Raw genomic sequence first — 17,500 nt, 5'->3', positions numbered from 1 at the left:
GATATGTGAATAATTTACGGAATGAAAATATAGTTGTACTAGAATAGGTAAGAAAATGTTAGCTGATTTATGTGAATGTAAGGTTTCCAATAAATTTTCAAGTGTTTGTATATAATTGTAGCTTTTTTCACTCAAACCATAAAAACCTGAATCTTCTGCTTAATTCTGATGTCATACCTATACTCACGGAACATAAAACTGCTACAGTTTGCTCAAAAATTCCTTAGAAAATGGGATTGAAAGTAAAGAACTTACCAACTTTGAAATAGCTGGAGGAACTACACCTCCCTTTATAACCTCTAATGATGTGCCCAATGCCCACTGTGAGTTACTTGTTTGATTGTTTTTACACTTAGATGGCTACACTTGTACTAAGTCACCAGTGATTACGAGTACTGCCTGTCTCGCCCATTTACTCTTTTCTTTGATTTATGAAAGTATTTTACCTTATCTTATTTTGCTGTTACTAATGTTTATAACATTATAATAATTATAATGTTTATAATAAAAATAACACCATCTATATTCACAGCACTAACAAAAAATTCATTTTACCCGCCAATTCAAATCAGCTAAGGTCACAAGGTCTACTAATTGACTCTTTTGTGGCTAAACACTAGCGGAGCCATCTAGGTGCAGAGACATTTCTCAAAAATAAAAAAAATGAGCACAGCATTTTCCCCAGTTTTTATTCATATTCCCCGGCGGCATTGGCTTAATGACCATGATCTGTAAAGGAGTCAAAGAGAAACCAAGAAGCAACCAACCTTTTCTGTGTTGTATATTTGAGAGAAAACTATGAAAGTTTTTACTTATTTTTTCAAAGGCTATTGAGTGACAAGATTTTTTTTTTTTGAATTTTCATTAATTGTGTGTTAATTGTATTACATAACTCAATATGAACAGTTCATACAACTTTGCTTGTTCCCATGATTGCATAATGTTCTATAATTTTTTATTCTTTTGTTGTGATATAAACATTGATGTAGTTTTCAGTAAATCAACAGAAATAATTGTCAAAAAGTTAATTATTTGATAATAGATTGTGTCCCTTTAAGAGAATTTAGGGATTTTCTTATTTAAGACATTTACCATTATGTGAATGATATTGTTACAAAATTTGTATTAATTATAAACTGTTTGAGTGGGTGTGTTTGTAAAATGAATGTACTTTGTTTCTTATGGAATGTTGATAATTCTTCATATTTGCTGTAATGACCTTAAGATTTTTTTTCAATTGTCACCACATTTATTCTTCATTTATTTTCACAGCATTGCAGCCTTTGGGAAGCAGCCCATAGTCATGTTGACCAGCCGTTAAGTGAATTTTATGTGCCTGATCTGGAACCTTACATAGAACCCAAAAAGGTTGCTGTAGGAGGCTTATTGAGAAGACTCTCGCAGATTGCTGGTCGATTGAATTTAACAGCTATGGATGAGGTAAAAGGAGGAGTTTGAAATTTGATATGTGAAATTATTTTATTTCCATTACAATTTTATTTTTTTTCTAATTTAGTCTAGCAAGTATATCAAGTTTGGAACCCTTTTTAGAACTTTTGAAATTAGAATTTTTTACTTTTGTCTAAAAATGGAACTTTAAAAGTCTTATGTCATGTCTTAGCCAGAAATTTAGAACATTTTATTACCAATTTGTATAACCTCATTTCTGTTTTTCCAGAACTCGGATTCAGACAGTGATGGAGAGGGAGGCAGAAGCTATGCAGTGGACCGAGACAGCACACAATCTGTCCTGGCAGAACTACTAGGATCCCAAGATTGTCTAGATATAACACGTGCACATAATGCAATTAAGGCTGAAGATTTGTCAAAGTTTCAGGATTTCGAAGATGCTGGAGCAGACCCAAATGTTACTATGGAAGCTGCTAGTGGGTTCTGGATGTTAAGGCTACCAGGTGAAGGTCCTGAAGATAATGTAAAAGGGGACAGGGAAAGCAGTGGTGAAAAGGATGAGGAAAATAAGAGGGACTCAAGTGCTGGAATATTAGAGACTGGGAGTACATGTGACAGTGATGGGAACAATGATGATAAAAGTGCTGGTGACTGTGTTAAAGACAAGCAAGCAGATGAGGGTAATTCTCTATCATCAGAAACCAAAACTGAGGATATGGAAGTGGATAATGTGCAGAAAAGCAAGGTAGTGTCTTTTAGTACTATTGATTTAGTTAATGATAGTGCTTCTTTGGAATCTTGTGTCATTGATGAAGTGGTGATGAATCCTTTGGAAAAAAGTGATAAGGACAGGACCTTAAAGACAATTTGTGATGGTGCTGTAGAGGATGATACCTCTCACGATAATTCAGAAAATACAGTGCTTGAGGATGTTAGATCTGAAAAAGAGGTTGGTAAACAGATACTGACCAACTGTGATGATATAGAACATCGTGATAGTGATGAAAGTGAGGATTGTGAAATTTCTATTATTTTAGATACTAGCTCTGGAAGGGCTGAGTGCAATAAGGACAAGTTACATGAATCACATCATGAGATTGAGATGAGTAATGTTAGTCCTGAACCTAAAGACTCTTCAAGTAAGCTACAAGAAGTGAATGATTTGGTGCCAGCTGAAGATTTCTTTGAAAAAGATTCAGAGTCTAGCATGACTTCCACTGATACACAGATATTTCTTGAAAACGGAGACTGTAGCTTTAATACAAGTTTAAGGCAGCGTCTACACACAGATGAGACTATCCTCTACACAAATTCAGTGGACCTTTCTCTCTTAACAAGAAGACATGCAGATAGCCAAGAGAAAAAACAGGAATCAGAACATTTGAACAAGGATGAAGAAGGGAGATTAACCAAGGCCAGAGACAAAGTAGGAGCCTTAACGAAAACCAGAATTTTCTCAGAATTACAGGCCAGGGGAAGCAACAGTGGACTAGATGAATGGGATTACAAAAAAAAGTATTCAGACAAATCTCTAGAACCTGGATCCCCAGACCCCCTGCATGCTAAACTTATTTATGACTGGGCTTCATTATTAGCCAGTGGTGAGGGAGCTGATTTCACTATTACCACATCGGAAGGCAGTGATCTCCAAGCACACATCTTTGTTATCCTTGTAAGATGCCCAAAGTTGTATCAGGAAGTTCAGAGTGCAGGGAAAAAGGTCACTTGGGCGGATATTTGTTTTGAAGGAGCATATGTATTTCTCTCATATATTTATACTGGAACCTGTAAAATTAAAGCAAAAGATGACTCATTATGGATGGATGTTTTTGATCTTGCTCTAAAATATGAGTGTGATGATCTTGTTACGTATTTGGAATCATTGTATAAAGCCAATCCATCTCCAGTCAAATTAGCAACACCTTCACATTCAAAAGAAAGCATGCCTAACACAGATGCAGGCATAATGCTGACACCAAAGATGGGTAATTCTCTAATAGAAGGAATTATTGAAAAAAGAGTCAGAAGGTGTATAGATCTCTCACCAGTGAAAAATGTATCAATTTCCAGTAATAAAAGAAATGATGATCTAACAGCAGAGCCTGTACTGCATCCCAGTGACTCTCCAGAGTTGATGGTAATGAGTAGTGATCCAGAAAAGGATGTTGGAAAAGGTAGCTCTCAGTCCCCAGATCTCTTTAATGAATCTTGTGTAACTGATAATACAGCTCGTAAAACATTTCCCTCTGGGTCAACACCAGTGCTCACTGGCTTTCATCATTCTCCATGGGATAAAGCTTTGCAAGATATACATGAAGAGTCAAGTTTGAGACTCAGTGTGGAGTCAAAAACTTCACCTACGAAACCTGTTTCCTCTACTAGATCATCAGATAACTTCAAGAGTAATAAGCTAGACACATCATCTTCAGCTTCTCCAGATCTTAGTAAAATGAAGCAGGTAACTGATATAGGGAATTTAGGAGAAGAAAGTCAGGGCCAAAATTTGAGAAGCAATGAAAATGTAAAAGACAAGGATGTAAATGACTGCCCTGAAGATGAAGAGACTGATATAATTGATCTGACAGTATGCAGTTCAGGGAGTTCTAATTCAGTTGGTACAAAGGCTGATAATTTGACTGCACCAAGTGTTCAAGTTGATGCTCCCACAGATTCAGAAACAGAAGAAATGGAGCCATTAATGCTGGCTGATGGAACAGACACCAATTCAGAAGACAATGGAGAATGTCCTGAAGAGCCTTGTATGGCTGTTGTAAATATCATGCAAGCAACACCAAATAAGAGCCTGGACACAAATTATGAGAAACAAGAAGAGAGCATGAATAGATCTTACATCAGTACTGTATGGGATGACTTTGATGACATAGGATGTGAGTTATTGCCTATTGAAGTTTCTCCTGCAACCCCAGTTAAAGCAGTGGTTACTCCAGCTGTTAAAGGACATTACCAAGATAAAGAATTTAGTGTGTCCTATGATATGGACAGCGTTTCTCCAATTCAGAGTAATTCGCCCACAAAAGCAGAAGAAGATACATCAGGTGTAATGCAGAAAAGAAAATGGACTCCAGTGAAGCAAATGTCTTCTAAAACAGTTGATTGTGAAGGTAGTAAAGACAGACCTATTTCCAATTTGCAGAGCAGACTGGGAAGCAGTGCACCTGATGCTGTTGTAGCTTCAGGATCATCATTCTCTGATGAGACTTTATTGCAAGTAGCAACAGAGTTTGAGGACAGTAATATTTGGAAGGACGACTTTGACTCAATTGATGATGTCTCCGATCCTTTACTTCAGAAAGATGCAGAAAAAAAAAAATCAAAATCTAAGAAAGATCTTTTAAAAACACCAAATGATAAGATTAGTCTCTGTAAAAAGCCTATAACACCAATGCCAGACTACAAGAACATGCCCTCTCCTGATTTAAAGGTATGTACTGTTAATTACATTAAATTTTGATTAAGTGAACTAAGATGATTTGATAATAATGTTTGTAGTTTTATACTCTCTTCTAAAGTATGTGGTGTGTCTTGTACAATGTTAGATTTTGATTTTCATTTATTATTTGATTTTGTGTGTGTGTGTGATATTGAGTGCATGTAATATTGCAACCCTTTATAGAATGTGTGTGTAGATGGATATCTCCATAGAATATCTTATATGTCTTAACCTGCTAGTTGGTTCAGTTTTAACCCATTTAATATTTTCCACAGAAAGAGCTAGAGAAGTATGGAATTCGTCCTATAAGTCGCCGGAAAGCCACAATACTTCTCCAGCATGTTTATGAACAGACTCATCCTCTGGTTACAGATAGCGAGGCAGAGTCTAGTTTCTGTGAAACGCCACAGCGGCAACCACCTGAGAGTAAGTAAAGTACTCTTCTGAGATTTTTTGACTCACCAAAGTGATAGTAAAACGTGTATCATGAAAGAGGAACGCTATGTATAATTCAGCTGTGCTAGGTCCAGTTTTTCTCAATTTATATCTTTTAATTCCTACAGCAATTTCCTTTCCTTTTTGGTGTTGGGAAATGTAAATGTTATCCCCTATGACTTTCCACCCCTGAAAACTAAATAGATAAACCGAAGTAAAAAATACAAATTATCCTCTACATTTCTTATTGAACGCACTTACAATATATATTCAGTACGGCTTTAGATACATTTACACATACATTTCATGATTTGGAAATTCCCAAAACTTGATATCTGTGATTTATGCTTACATCTGTATGTAAAATCTGATTGCATTGATATGATAGTATATAAATTTATGATCAGTTAGGGAAATTGGAGTAATATATTTTAATGTTGAGAAAGGCAATTTTTCCTTTCTTTGGTTTGTTTTTAGTAAAAAGCAACTTTGTTTGCTTGTATGGGAGAGCCTTGTTTTGTGATGACATAAAAGCATATTTTCTTTATATCCACATTAATTTATGAGTGAAGAGAGCACAATTGGCAACATTAATATGGTTGTTTTCCTGCAAATTTTGACATGAGTCACAGTATGAATTGCTTAAGACATATTTGCATAAGGAGTTTATGGATGCTAGTATTGATTTTCAACACCAAAAATGGCTCTTAGAAAATGCTCACAATTATGCACTGTTGGTCATAAACTTCAACATATTTAATGTCAAATAATAGTAAATATTTGAATAGTGCAGTGATCTTATATTACATTTTATTCAGTTCAAGGATGTATGACAAATCATGTTATCCTGTAATGAAAGCTTGGAGTATTAAGGGCTGTGACTTTATTGCTTGAAGTATATATTAGTCTTGTTTTTAGTATAGGTAAGGTTTGATTTAGGAATTTAATACTGTTCCCCATTATACAAAAATGTGTGTATTTATCACACATGTATTTAGTAATACATGTGTGTATAACTAAATACATGCTGTAGTAATTATCCAAAATCAGATCTTTGATTAAAAGTTTTGTGAATTTATGGTAACTCAATTATGCAGATAGTCTTTTGCTTTACAGGATATAGAATATCCTCATTTATTGAACTGTAAAGTACATTCAGATCACTTGACTTTAGGCATTTTGTTCACAAAATATTCCAGATTAGAGTGGTTGAAATAAAAAAAACAAAGATAAGGAGGAAAGTATGAAGAGAAGGAAAAGGCATGTTTTTAAAAAGGAGAAAGAGAGGGATTGATATCTTTAAAAAAATATATGTGTCATTGTCTCTTCTCTTTAGAAAACAAGAAAGGTGTATCAACACTTCACCAGAAAGTCTTGGCAAAGAAGGCAGCACTTCAAAAGAACAAGAAAGAGAGACCTAATAACAAAAGAAAAAATGCAGGTTCACAGGCACAGCCAAATTTATCTGCAAAACAAAGAGGTGACAAGGAAGAGGAAGAAGACTGTGATCAACTCAATTCTTCGCAGACATCAACCACCAGGTATGATAAAAAAGCTTATTTTTTATAGTATAGTTGTATGATTTTAACAGGTTGAATTTATATATGTCTGTATGTAGAAGAGGATTTAGTTGACTGCACAGTAGACTGGTGTAACATTTTCATTTTTTATTTTGCTACAGCACTGATGGATCAGAATTTGACTGTGCTGAAGAATCAATGATGGTGGGCATTGGTGATGATGATGATGTGTTAACCTCTACCCAGCAAGGTTTGTAATTATACTCCTACTGTCTCATGTGTTTAGGCATAATTTTTAAAGTAATGATTATTGTTTTTAAACAAAGGATTGTTACAAAAATGACATCGGTAGAATTAGATTAGGTGGAAAATTCCAAAAAATGATGTATCCACTGGCACGTTATGAAATTTTTAGTAACCCATCTTTATTTTCTTTTTCTTTTTCCTTTATTATCATTGTCTAAAAAGGACTCTTGCCAATACCTTTTTTTCTAAATAGTATAATTTACATAGTCCTTTTTGTACTTGTGTGCAAACTGTTATAGAAGAGAGGATTTAGACTTATATATAATTAATGTTCTGACCTTTGCATTGCAGTTGATATTGGCAGTAAAGTGGCAAAGTTCATTAAGTGTGATCCAGAACTGTATATGAAAATACTTTTGTATGAACCCATCTTTGTTGAAGATTTACAAGCATCACTAAAAGCAAATGGAATCAAAACAAACATGAATAATCTTCTTGAAATACTAGATGAACAGGTAAGGAGATTAAAGAAAAATTTAATATCGGGCAATTTTTTTTCCCCCAATCTTAATTCCTTATTAGTAATAGGTCTTAACATGAAATATCACATATATGACAACATAATTAGCATATCAAAGAGCTTATGATTGTAGCTTTATTTAATTTTTTTTTACTGATCAGTTTTCATTGACATCATTTTGTCCTTTTTTTTGTGTGTGTGTGGGGGGGGGGGGGGGGGGGAGGACTTTTAGTTACATGTACAGTATTTGGTGGGCATATTCCTTAGCAGTCTTAAACATGATTATTTTGATTAATGTTACTATAAATTGTTGTAAATCGCTCAGTAAGACCACAACTTTCAACACTTCTAATAAACACTTCACTGTTGCAGTGCATCACATTCCGAACTCAGCAAGGACAAAGGAACAGATCAAGGAAAAGGAAGTCACCGAAGAAGAAGAATGCTGGCTCCCCAACCAAGTCACCCAAAAAGAATTCTTGAGAGTCTACCTAATACTGTCAGAAAGTTTCTCGGTCTTTTGCAAAAGAATTGTGTTGAATATTTTTCAATTGAATACTGTATTATTAAGAAGACAAAACAGATAAAGAGTAATGTTGATCTAGAAGTTTTGAATATACTCAGGACAGACATTTTTATTAATCTTTTAGTTGAATAGTGATACTTTACACTTATTTTTGTAAATGACATTTTACCTAGAAAAATAGAAATATTGTTTATGAAAGAAAATAATTATGCATTTCATCAGGTTCTTTGCACAATGCATTAGTCTGTAAATTGAGTATTTTTTGCTTTGGTGTACCTACCCTGTGATACAGTATGTCATCTAGTATTGCATACATTTTTGGTGTAATAAATATTCTCACTTGTTAATATATATACATATTATATTTAATTAGTTTTGAAGATTTCTTTTCTTGAGTATTCATTTACCCATGATATATTAACTCACTGACACTGGGAAGGCATGTATACATACCTTAGCCACTGGGATTTTAGTTTAGTGATTTTCTTTACACATGGATGGCTTAACGAGTGCTAAGTCACCAAGGAAAAAAATAAGAGGCACTCATGATCTCACCTATTTACATTATTCCATGAATAATATTGTCAATAATATTAATAGCATTGATAACATTGGAAAAACATCCTATTTCTAATACTATTATCAAAGTTTTAGTCCTACAGGTAGTCATTGACTTCTTGGTGACTCGGCACTTGTGAAGCCATCTGTATATAAACAAAACTGACAAAACAAATTTACAATGAGCAGTGCATGTCCTTGGCACTAATGGGTAAAAGGTAGGCAGCTAGTAAAGAGCAAGTATCAATAAATTTCTATATTTTATAATGCTACCATTATGTATTAGCATTCTCAAAAGAAGGCTATGTATTTCAATATGTTCAGATATTAGGATATTAAGACAAATACAAATAAATTAATGTTTAATGATGATGTAACATTTTCAATAAATATCAAGAAAGATACTTTTCCTGAAAAAAGAAGAGAGAAAAAAAAGAGGGGAGAAGTGACTAAAGTAGTAGTGACTTTTGGCTTATGTCCTACAGGTGGAGCATCAGTAACAGTTATTAGTAGTCCATTGTAACAGTTCTGGAACTGTAATGTTATTTCATATAAATGACTTGTATTTTTAAGAGGTAATCAAGGATATGTACATTTGCTATATACAAAAGGCCACAAAAAAAATATTTTCCTGGAATCAGGCTTTAAATGTTCAAATATTCACTGAATAGGCTACAACTAGTCCCATTAGTGTTTATATAAGAGTATGCACTTTTCTACACACTGGAGTTACAGTAAACTTTCATTACTGCTGAACAGTCTCATCACAGGGCAAGCCATTTCTAACTTCACACTCTTCAGGACACATGGTATAGTTTGTTTCATAATGGCACACAGTACTATCCACTCATTTTCTGAATGTCATTAACAGTGAAGCATTGCAGAATTTTTTATAATACAGAAATTATTATTAATTTTAATTTTTTTTTTTTTTTTATTTATTTTTTTTTTTTTTACTAAATCTGTATAGACACTACGGCTTTGTACATTCTTCTCCAACTTGTACTGTATTTGACCTAGGTAGAGGTGCTGTTGCTATTGCTGCTGGATGTGGTGTTGGTGGTGGTGGTGGTGGTATTGGTGGTATTGGTAGTGAGTGCACTGCTGGTACTGCTGCTGGTTTCCTCTTGAGTGGTGGCATTGGTGGTGGTAGCAGGTGTCCCCGTTTTTGTTATGGCATCATTTACATTAAGGTTCTTCTCTATTACCGAGAACAAGTCAATGAGGTTATCCAAACCAAGGAGATAGCCATCTTCATGTGTTCCCTCTGACCATGGCTTCCGGTGAGTGATCTCTACATTTTCCGGCAAAGGAATGGTCTTGGCAAAATCAATAAGCTTCACTGAAGCTGAACTTTCATTATGAACAAACAAAAGAGAGCTGCCTATAAGCTGGAAAAAAAAAAAAAAAATTTTTTTTTTAGTAAAACAGGAAAAGAAAAATGTAAAAAATATATCAATGAAATTTTTTAAAAAATAGGATATACATTTGTTTCTTTAAAAATCATAAAAAAAAAAAAATCAACACTAACCTCATGAGTTTTAAAAAAAGCAGAAGCCTCCAATGTAGCTTTGATAGACTTCAACTGCTGGACATATCGACTCTGAAAACAAATTTTTCAGTCAGTAAAAAATTGTATTAAAAAGCGACACACATTGCCAATAATTTTAATAATTATGGGGAAAACGTCATCTAATTCATAATATATGAAAATTATGAGGCAAAGTTACATGAATGAGAAAAAACAAAGCTACATATAATTCAACCAAGTGTCATTAATCGTGTAAGGTTTATTTTTACAATGTGATTTTTATGCCTGTCATTTAGTTTAGCATATCATATTTATGACAAAAACACAAGAAAAAGTCTATTACTGAAGTTATCTATAGCTAAACAAAGTCGAGTCATGAAATATACTTACAGCAGCATGAGGGTATCCCTGAAGGAAACTATTGAGAGAGGCAAGAACCTGCTCTCTTGTGCGTGTGGTTTTGAAGTCTTTACTCGATGTTCCATCTCCTCTTCTCATGCCTTCTATCCTAAATCCCTGGGTAGCTGTAGATGATATGGTCTCCCGCCATACCATGTACCTGTAAAATAGAAAAGAAATAATAAGCACATACTACAAATTATTTAATTACAAATTACTGGAGATACCAATGAATGCCATATCAAAATGTAAAATGTTATTTTTGAATTTATAAGAGCCATAAAATGTAACATACCGGGGTTTGGTGACAGCTTTAGCTCTGTTCTCTGCTTCTGTCGGAGCTTTGGGGTCTATCTGTACCATTTTTTCATACATATCCTGCAAGAACAATAGAAAAATATATGTAATTGTTTTTCATATATTCAACTGTCCATAGCCAATAATTTATCTATCTCTATCTCTATCACTGTATATCGGGGTACAGGTGGAGGTGTGGTGCTTGGTGGGAGGGTGTGTGCGTGTTCGGCCGTCACATGCGGTGCTGCGTCATAGATAATAAATCAGGAAATCATGACATCATTACTTGGTTATCAGTCACGTCATGATGAGTTTTATAGCATCCACTTCCCTTACAGTGCAATGTGCGAATTACTATTTGTTTACTTTTATTACTGTTTGTCTTTCTATTATTATTATTATTATTATTATTATTATTATTATTATTATTATTATTATTATATTTTGTGTGTGTGTGTGTGTGTGTGTGTGTGTGTGTGTGTGTGTGTGTGTGTGTGTGTGTGTGTGTGTGTGTGTGTGTGTGTGTGTGTGTGTGTGTGTGTGTGTGTTGTGTTTGTTTATCTTTCAAGGTCCATCACAAAGTTAATAATGGTCATTTAACACTCCAGACAACAATACATGAAATCCCCATGGTGCCTTCTAGCTCCCATCACATTTCAAATCACGCAGTGGCTCTAGCATACGTATATAGTATATTTTGCGCCTTTAGCAAGTATTACACAAAAATATTCGTACCTTTCTTAGTTTGGGTTTCTCTCTTGCTTTTGCCAGCTCGTCCTCTAGGTAAGTGCGGACACCCATTTTGATGTCCATAACGCACGGAAGAGTGAAGTCACTCAAAAGATCTTGCAGCTGAAGGTACCTTTCCCCGTCTGTCCCTTCCACCTTGAGGGCGGAAAAGCTCATTAATTCCTTCATTTACATATTGAAAGGATTGCAAATAATCTTCACACTTATTAATATAATTCACACTTTTCAACATCTAATTTCTTATGAGTAAACTTTTTTGTTACTTAATCGCAGAGGTTCATTAACGAAATTGAAAAATAATAACCGGAAAATTAATTATCACAGATGTACATTTGTAATGATAAAAAAGGCAGGGCTGTGAGCTGATAATACGTTTAACCCTATGACACTCATGTTCGCATCCTTAACCTGAAGTCATTGCTCAAAACATGACTAAAATGCTATTGTTAAAATATATATATATATATATATATATATATATATATATATATATATATATAATCCTTATCCACAAGCATGACATATCTAAACATAACTTACCACACCCATGTATGTAGGAACGTAGGGTCGTAAAATATCCTTTTTAATAGCTTCCAAAGCTTTCTCTTCTGCTGGGCACAACTTCTTCAGTATAGTCCCTTGCTTATAACCAGCGAGAAAGTTACCTGATGGATAATTTATGAAATTAATTTTATTTTCAATGACGAACTCTAGCAAGACTGCACAACACTGAGTGAAGAATGAATCAATAACACCTGTTTATTACTGCTCTACATCTCTAAAGTAAATTTATCTAAGAGCCCCACCTCTGTACTCTAAAGTATATAACAAAACCAGTTATTAACAGTATAAAGAAATATACAGACAGATGTGTGTATATGTAATGAATAAGTAAATATATGCAATTTATTAAAATAAACTAACCTTGATGTCCGGCAAGCTGCACCCATGGATACTTGTGCTTCTTGTATGTCTGGATGAAGGGTGTCCACTGTACTATACTTCGCAGCTTGCGCCAGTTAGACGTCTGAAAATAAGATAAAAACATTTGTGAGGCTGGTGCTTTAATTATTGTTTTAAAGCGCATTCTCAAGATCACCTGTGTGGTTATTTGCGTACAATTACAAAAGTTATTTAAAAATGCAAAAGTTCTTTCACAACATACATTCAAAAATGACCTATTTAGCAATAATCAAAAAGGAATAAAAACCATTTTCTTGTGCATACCATTCATTGAGTAGCTACTGAGAGAGAGAAAAGAAGAGAAGAGAAGAGAAAAATGAAAAGAGGATAAGGAGGAAGGGAGAGTAAAAGAGAGAAAACTGATAAGAATGATGGTGCAATCATCCAATACTCAAAGAATTATATGCGCCTTCATTTATCAGGTACACACAGCAACGACACTGGAATGCTCGTGCATTACAGAACATACAGAGCATTGTGTCTCCCTCCAACTCTCGTTATTCAGCACAACTTAATATAACTGTTCATGCGCCTGTTAAGCCATTTTTATTTCATGTGAATCAAAACACACTGATTACACGTGAAAAAGAAGATCCAATATCTAAGATTTATATGATTAAGGTGTGTCGTATCAAAAAAATACGTGCCACTACGTAATATACGAGTATATATGTATATATATGTATATATATAAATATATATTAATAATATATATATATATATGTATATATATAAATATATATTAATAATATATATATATATATTAATAATATATATATAAATATATATTAATAATATATATATATAAAATATATATACAATATACATAATACTCACACACACACACACACACATATATGTATATATACTTATATGCATACAATGCCTACATGCATACATACATACATACATGCATGTATGTATGCGTGTGTGTGTATGTATGTATGTATATGTATATGTATATGTATATGTATATGTGTGTGTGTGTGTGTGTGTGTGTGTGTGTGTGTGTGTGTGTGTGTGTGTGTGTGTGTGTGTGTGTGTGTGTGTGTGTGTATGTGTGTGTGTGTGTGTGTGTATGTGTGTGTGTGTGTATGTGTGTGTGTGTGTGTGTGTGTGTGTGTGTGTGTGTGTGTGTGTGTGTGTGTGTGTGTGTGTGTGTGTGTGTGTGTGCGCGTGCGCGTGCGCGTGTGCGTGTGCGTACGGATCCAGCAAATAATTTCACTGTGGATAAGACCAAATTGTTACGGCATAACGTTCAAGTCACCCGTGGCGCATTTCCCACAGACGGCGCCGTGGAGCGCCCCGAGAGGCGACTCCTAAACAACACGTAAGCACACCTTGGTTTCCCTGACAGGTATTTCGTACGCCTCGTCAGCGGAGAGGTCGTCGTGAATGGAGGTGTCGTACTCCGTGGGGTGCAGCAGCAGGATCCGTTTGGTGTACGACTCATATCCTGGTGAAAGGTTGAGCGGCCCCGTCACCAGGCTGTTGATGTTGACCAGGGCTTCCTGCAGAGGCGGCGGCGGCCCCCCGACGGTGCACACGCGAATGGGGATGGCCAGGGGGCGGACGGGGGTCGCCGCGCCCTCGGAACAGCTCTGCATGGCGCCCGATTGGTCAGACATGGGGACGTGCGGGTTGCGGCTGGGGTCCGATATGGGCCAGGTACGCAAACAAACTGAACAAACTCTCAATGTGCGTTCTTTTAAGTTCACTCGTACACTACACAAGTATTTAATGTTATCTTCCCAGCCGTTATCTTATCAATATCATGACTCTAAGAAGTCGCAGGGCTTATTGTAATGTCATTCTCCACTCATGCACTGCTTTTATGAATGACGTGTCTCGATTTTCTTTTCTTTTTTGCGTTCACACTTTCCAGTTTTATTAGGATACACAATTATTCATATTACTGATTTCGAATATCTGAAAGTAAAAATACAATGAAAAAAACGCGACTTGTTTCCAGGCATCTGTAATACCACGTTGGTCTACATCAGAAGGGATTTCACGTTTAACGCAATCCAATATTACACAATCCGAACACATCATGTTATTTGTAATCAGTTGAAACACGAGAGGCATCTTCGCGATATCCGGTTTATATAAATAAACAAGATGATGATGATCACGATGAGGATGATGATAATGATGATGATAATAATAATAATAATAATAATAATAATAATAATAATAATGATAATAATAATAATAACAACAATAATAATGATGATAACAGCAATAACAACAATAAAAATAACAAAAACAGCAACAGCAATAGTAACAGATGTAACTGCGTTCCCGCACAGACACTCCCCGACACATCTCTCCCGAAGAACCGCGCAGTGTTTAAAAAAAGTCACTCAGGTTATCTCCGAACCCGAGACGCGACCCCGGCCATGTGGAGGCCCTTCTGAGGAGACTCTCATGCCCCTCACAGCCCCGACAAAGACGACGCTGACCACAATTTACGACCTAAATACGGCCACGACCTCCAAACAACCTCGCAAGTTAGATCGGTGTTGCATACGTGATGAGATGGTCCTGGTATAAACGTTCATGACATAAAATTACATGTAATATGCATATTTGAACTTTAACATGTGAGATTTAAGCATATATTAAACAAAATTATGGGGTGTCTTAGTTCTCCAGTAGACAAGTATATTACAAGATATATCATTAATGAAGGCAAGTCCTCGGTTCTTGCTTGTACTTAACACTGCTGTACAAGGACACAGCCATTCTCCGCTAACCGAGATATTAAGATATAAAGTAATTCAATGGGGGGTTGATCCCAGCTGAAGTATCACACTGAACGTCATTCAGATAAACATAAATAAAAATAGGGGAGAGAGGCAGGGAGAGGGAGAGGAAGAAAGAGGGAGGGAGAGAGGGAGAGAGGGAGAGAGGGAGGGAGGGAGGGAGAGGGAGAGGGGAGGGGAGAGACAGAGGGAGAGGGGGAGAGACGGAGGGAGAGGGGGAGAGACGGAGGGAGAGGGAGAGGGAGAGGGGGAGAGACAGAGAGAGAGAGAGAGACAAAGAGAGAGAGAGAGACAAAGAAACAAAGAGACAAAGAGAGAGAGAGAGAGAGAGAGAGAGAGAGAGAGAGAGAGAGAGAGAGAGAGAGAGAGAGAGAGAGAGAGAAGAGAGAAAGAGAAAGAGAGAGAGAGAGAGAGAGAGAGAGAGAGAGAGAGAGAGAGAGAGAGAGAGAGAGAGAGAGAGAGAGAGAGAGAGAGATTGTTCACTTTTATTCCCTTATTCCCAATCTTACCTTCGAATATCAAAATACGTGAAACTCGATCGTATCGATCCCCCCTCCAACTAAAATCACAAAGGGTATCAAGACAATAATCAAGCTAATGTGTAGTATACACTTGAACCCCATGTCGGGGTACCCATAGAACAATTACATGAGAAGAAGCAAAATATAACACATAACTTTCATATTAAGCACAGTCGCATTTCTACATCTGGCTCACTCAACACTTGTAAGTCTGGTCGTTTTGAACCAGTGAGAGAATCTAGAGTTAAGACGGAAGTGTAGATGTACCTCGAACACTTCTCTTGGGTACACCATTGACGCGACGATACGTACTCTGTAAAACGAACTCCCTCGCACTAAACGGATCGCGCAGGTCGGCCACGGGAATGCAACGACGGCGGCCATGGGGGCGAGACCAGCACCGAGTCAGCGCGTGTTCTTAGCGCGGACGACAAAGCGTTACTGAGCTCTCAGTCCGAGCTTCCCCTCTCATTCATTGTCTCGGATGTTAGGTCACCCCGTGCGACCATTTCCGTGGGAGGTTTACGCTATCAGCAGCAAGCCCGGACTGACGTCACGAGGGTGACGTCACGATATCCTAAAGGAAGTGTGCCTGTTCTTTCAGTTCCTCTCTTGCGCACAGATACCAGGCCGAACTGGCCGCTGGCACTCGTCGCTCACGTCACGCCCAGCTGTCAACTGTCACCGGATGCGATGGCGATAGGCGTGGGGAGTGCAGCCTAGGAGCATCTGTGAGTTTGATTGCGTTTATCGGAGGACGAGAAAATACGCAAGTCTGGGAGACCGTTGGCCGCTGTCCGTCTCCCTCGCCTAAATAACGGCAAAGGTGGGCGTGACCGACATGCTGCAGCGCCGCCAAGATAAACAGTCAATCGGGAAAGTCCATCGGCGTCGTAGATTTACAGCCTCTCAAGTAATAATCACAGATTAACAGCCCTCTCCTCACTTAATCATTTTCTCCATACCTTCCCTTGCCAATAACATTTAGGCTTTCCACAGACAAGCAATTCAACCCTCACTATCAACCATGGACTGTTCCCCTCGTGCATTCATCCTGTTCACACAAACACCCTCCCTGGCCTTCCCAAAAGCTCTATGCTGTCAACATGTCCAGTGACTTCGGGGTACAAAGTATATCACATCCTCTCGATGTGCTTACATAATGGCCCGCTTAACAATCTACAGTTTACAGTAGGTAGGAGCTGTTGTCAAGAAGCGTTAGCAAATGTAAAAGAAAGAAAGAAAAGGGGAAAAAAGCAGACGCGCTCTAAAGTTCACGTTAAACCCAAAGCATCCCCATTATACGGTGCAAATGACGTTGTGGTGAAAGTTGTTTGGTGGGAGCGCGCGCGGATGGGCATGACCACGTCTGCCTGAGGCCGCCGCTCGAGAACATCAGTGGCAGCACCGTGGAGCTCCTGGCCCTGTGTCTCGCCTATGCATCTCCGCCATAAAGCATCAATGTAAACACACAAGCACGACCTATGTTCGGCGAAGGCAGGACACACTAAAAGCATTTATCTTTTCTTATCACGGGGATTCAATTCAATCCTGATCTCAGCGACGGCGAGGTCTTCAAATCCCCGTCCAGATTCCGGGAATAAA

The 17,500-nt window shown here is 37.0% G+C and overlaps 3 protein-coding genes across 4 annotated transcripts in view; 1 reads left to right on the top strand and 2 right to left on the bottom strand.

The window, feature by feature from the left end:
* The window catches only part of LOC125044265, a 17,869-nt gene extending 8,232 nt beyond the window's left edge, over positions 1–9,637 (top strand). For both annotated transcript variants that reach the window (XM_047640846.1, XM_047640856.1), the window contains exons 7-13: positions 1,273–1,440; positions 1,679–4,852; positions 5,137–5,287; positions 6,633–6,837; positions 6,978–7,066; positions 7,414–7,577; positions 7,955–9,637. In XM_047640846.1, the coding sequence (XP_047496802.1) occupies positions 1,273–1,440; positions 1,679–4,852; positions 5,137–5,287; positions 6,633–6,837; positions 6,978–7,066; positions 7,414–7,577; positions 7,955–8,065 (4,062 nt within the window). In that variant the 3' untranslated portion in view covers positions 8,066–9,637. The remainder of the gene's footprint in view (positions 1–1,272; positions 1,441–1,678; positions 4,853–5,136; positions 5,288–6,632; positions 6,838–6,977; positions 7,067–7,413; positions 7,578–7,954) is intronic.
* The window catches only part of LOC125044278 (inositol-trisphosphate 3-kinase B-like), a gene marked incomplete at its 5' end in the record, with an annotated part of 247,039 nt that continues 238,554 nt past the window's right edge, over positions 9,016–17,500 (bottom strand). Inside the window, 7 exon segments of the mRNA XM_047640867.1 lie at positions 9,016–10,057; positions 10,198–10,269; positions 10,588–10,756; positions 10,892–10,974; positions 11,629–11,778; positions 12,184–12,308; positions 12,568–12,670. Coding sequence (XP_047496823.1) covers positions 9,683–10,057; positions 10,198–10,269; positions 10,588–10,756; positions 10,892–10,974; positions 11,629–11,778; positions 12,184–12,308; positions 12,568–12,670 — 1,077 coding nt within the window. The 3' untranslated portion in view covers positions 9,016–9,682.
* The window catches only part of LOC125044286, a 91,495-nt gene continuing 88,227 nt past the window's right edge, over positions 14,233–17,500 (bottom strand). Inside the window, exon 3 of the mRNA XM_047640876.1 lies at positions 14,233–14,535. Within this exon, the coding sequence (XP_047496832.1) occupies positions 14,497–14,535 (39 nt within the window). The 3' untranslated portion in view covers positions 14,233–14,496. The remainder of the gene's footprint in view (positions 14,536–17,500) is intronic.

This window comes from Penaeus chinensis, chromosome 3 (assembly GCF_019202785.1).
Source record: "Penaeus chinensis breed Huanghai No. 1 chromosome 3, ASM1920278v2, whole genome shotgun sequence".
Classification (NCBI taxonomy): domain Eukaryota; kingdom Metazoa; phylum Arthropoda; class Malacostraca; order Decapoda; family Penaeidae; genus Penaeus; species Penaeus chinensis.
This window is presented reverse-complemented; position numbering and strand designations above follow the sequence as displayed.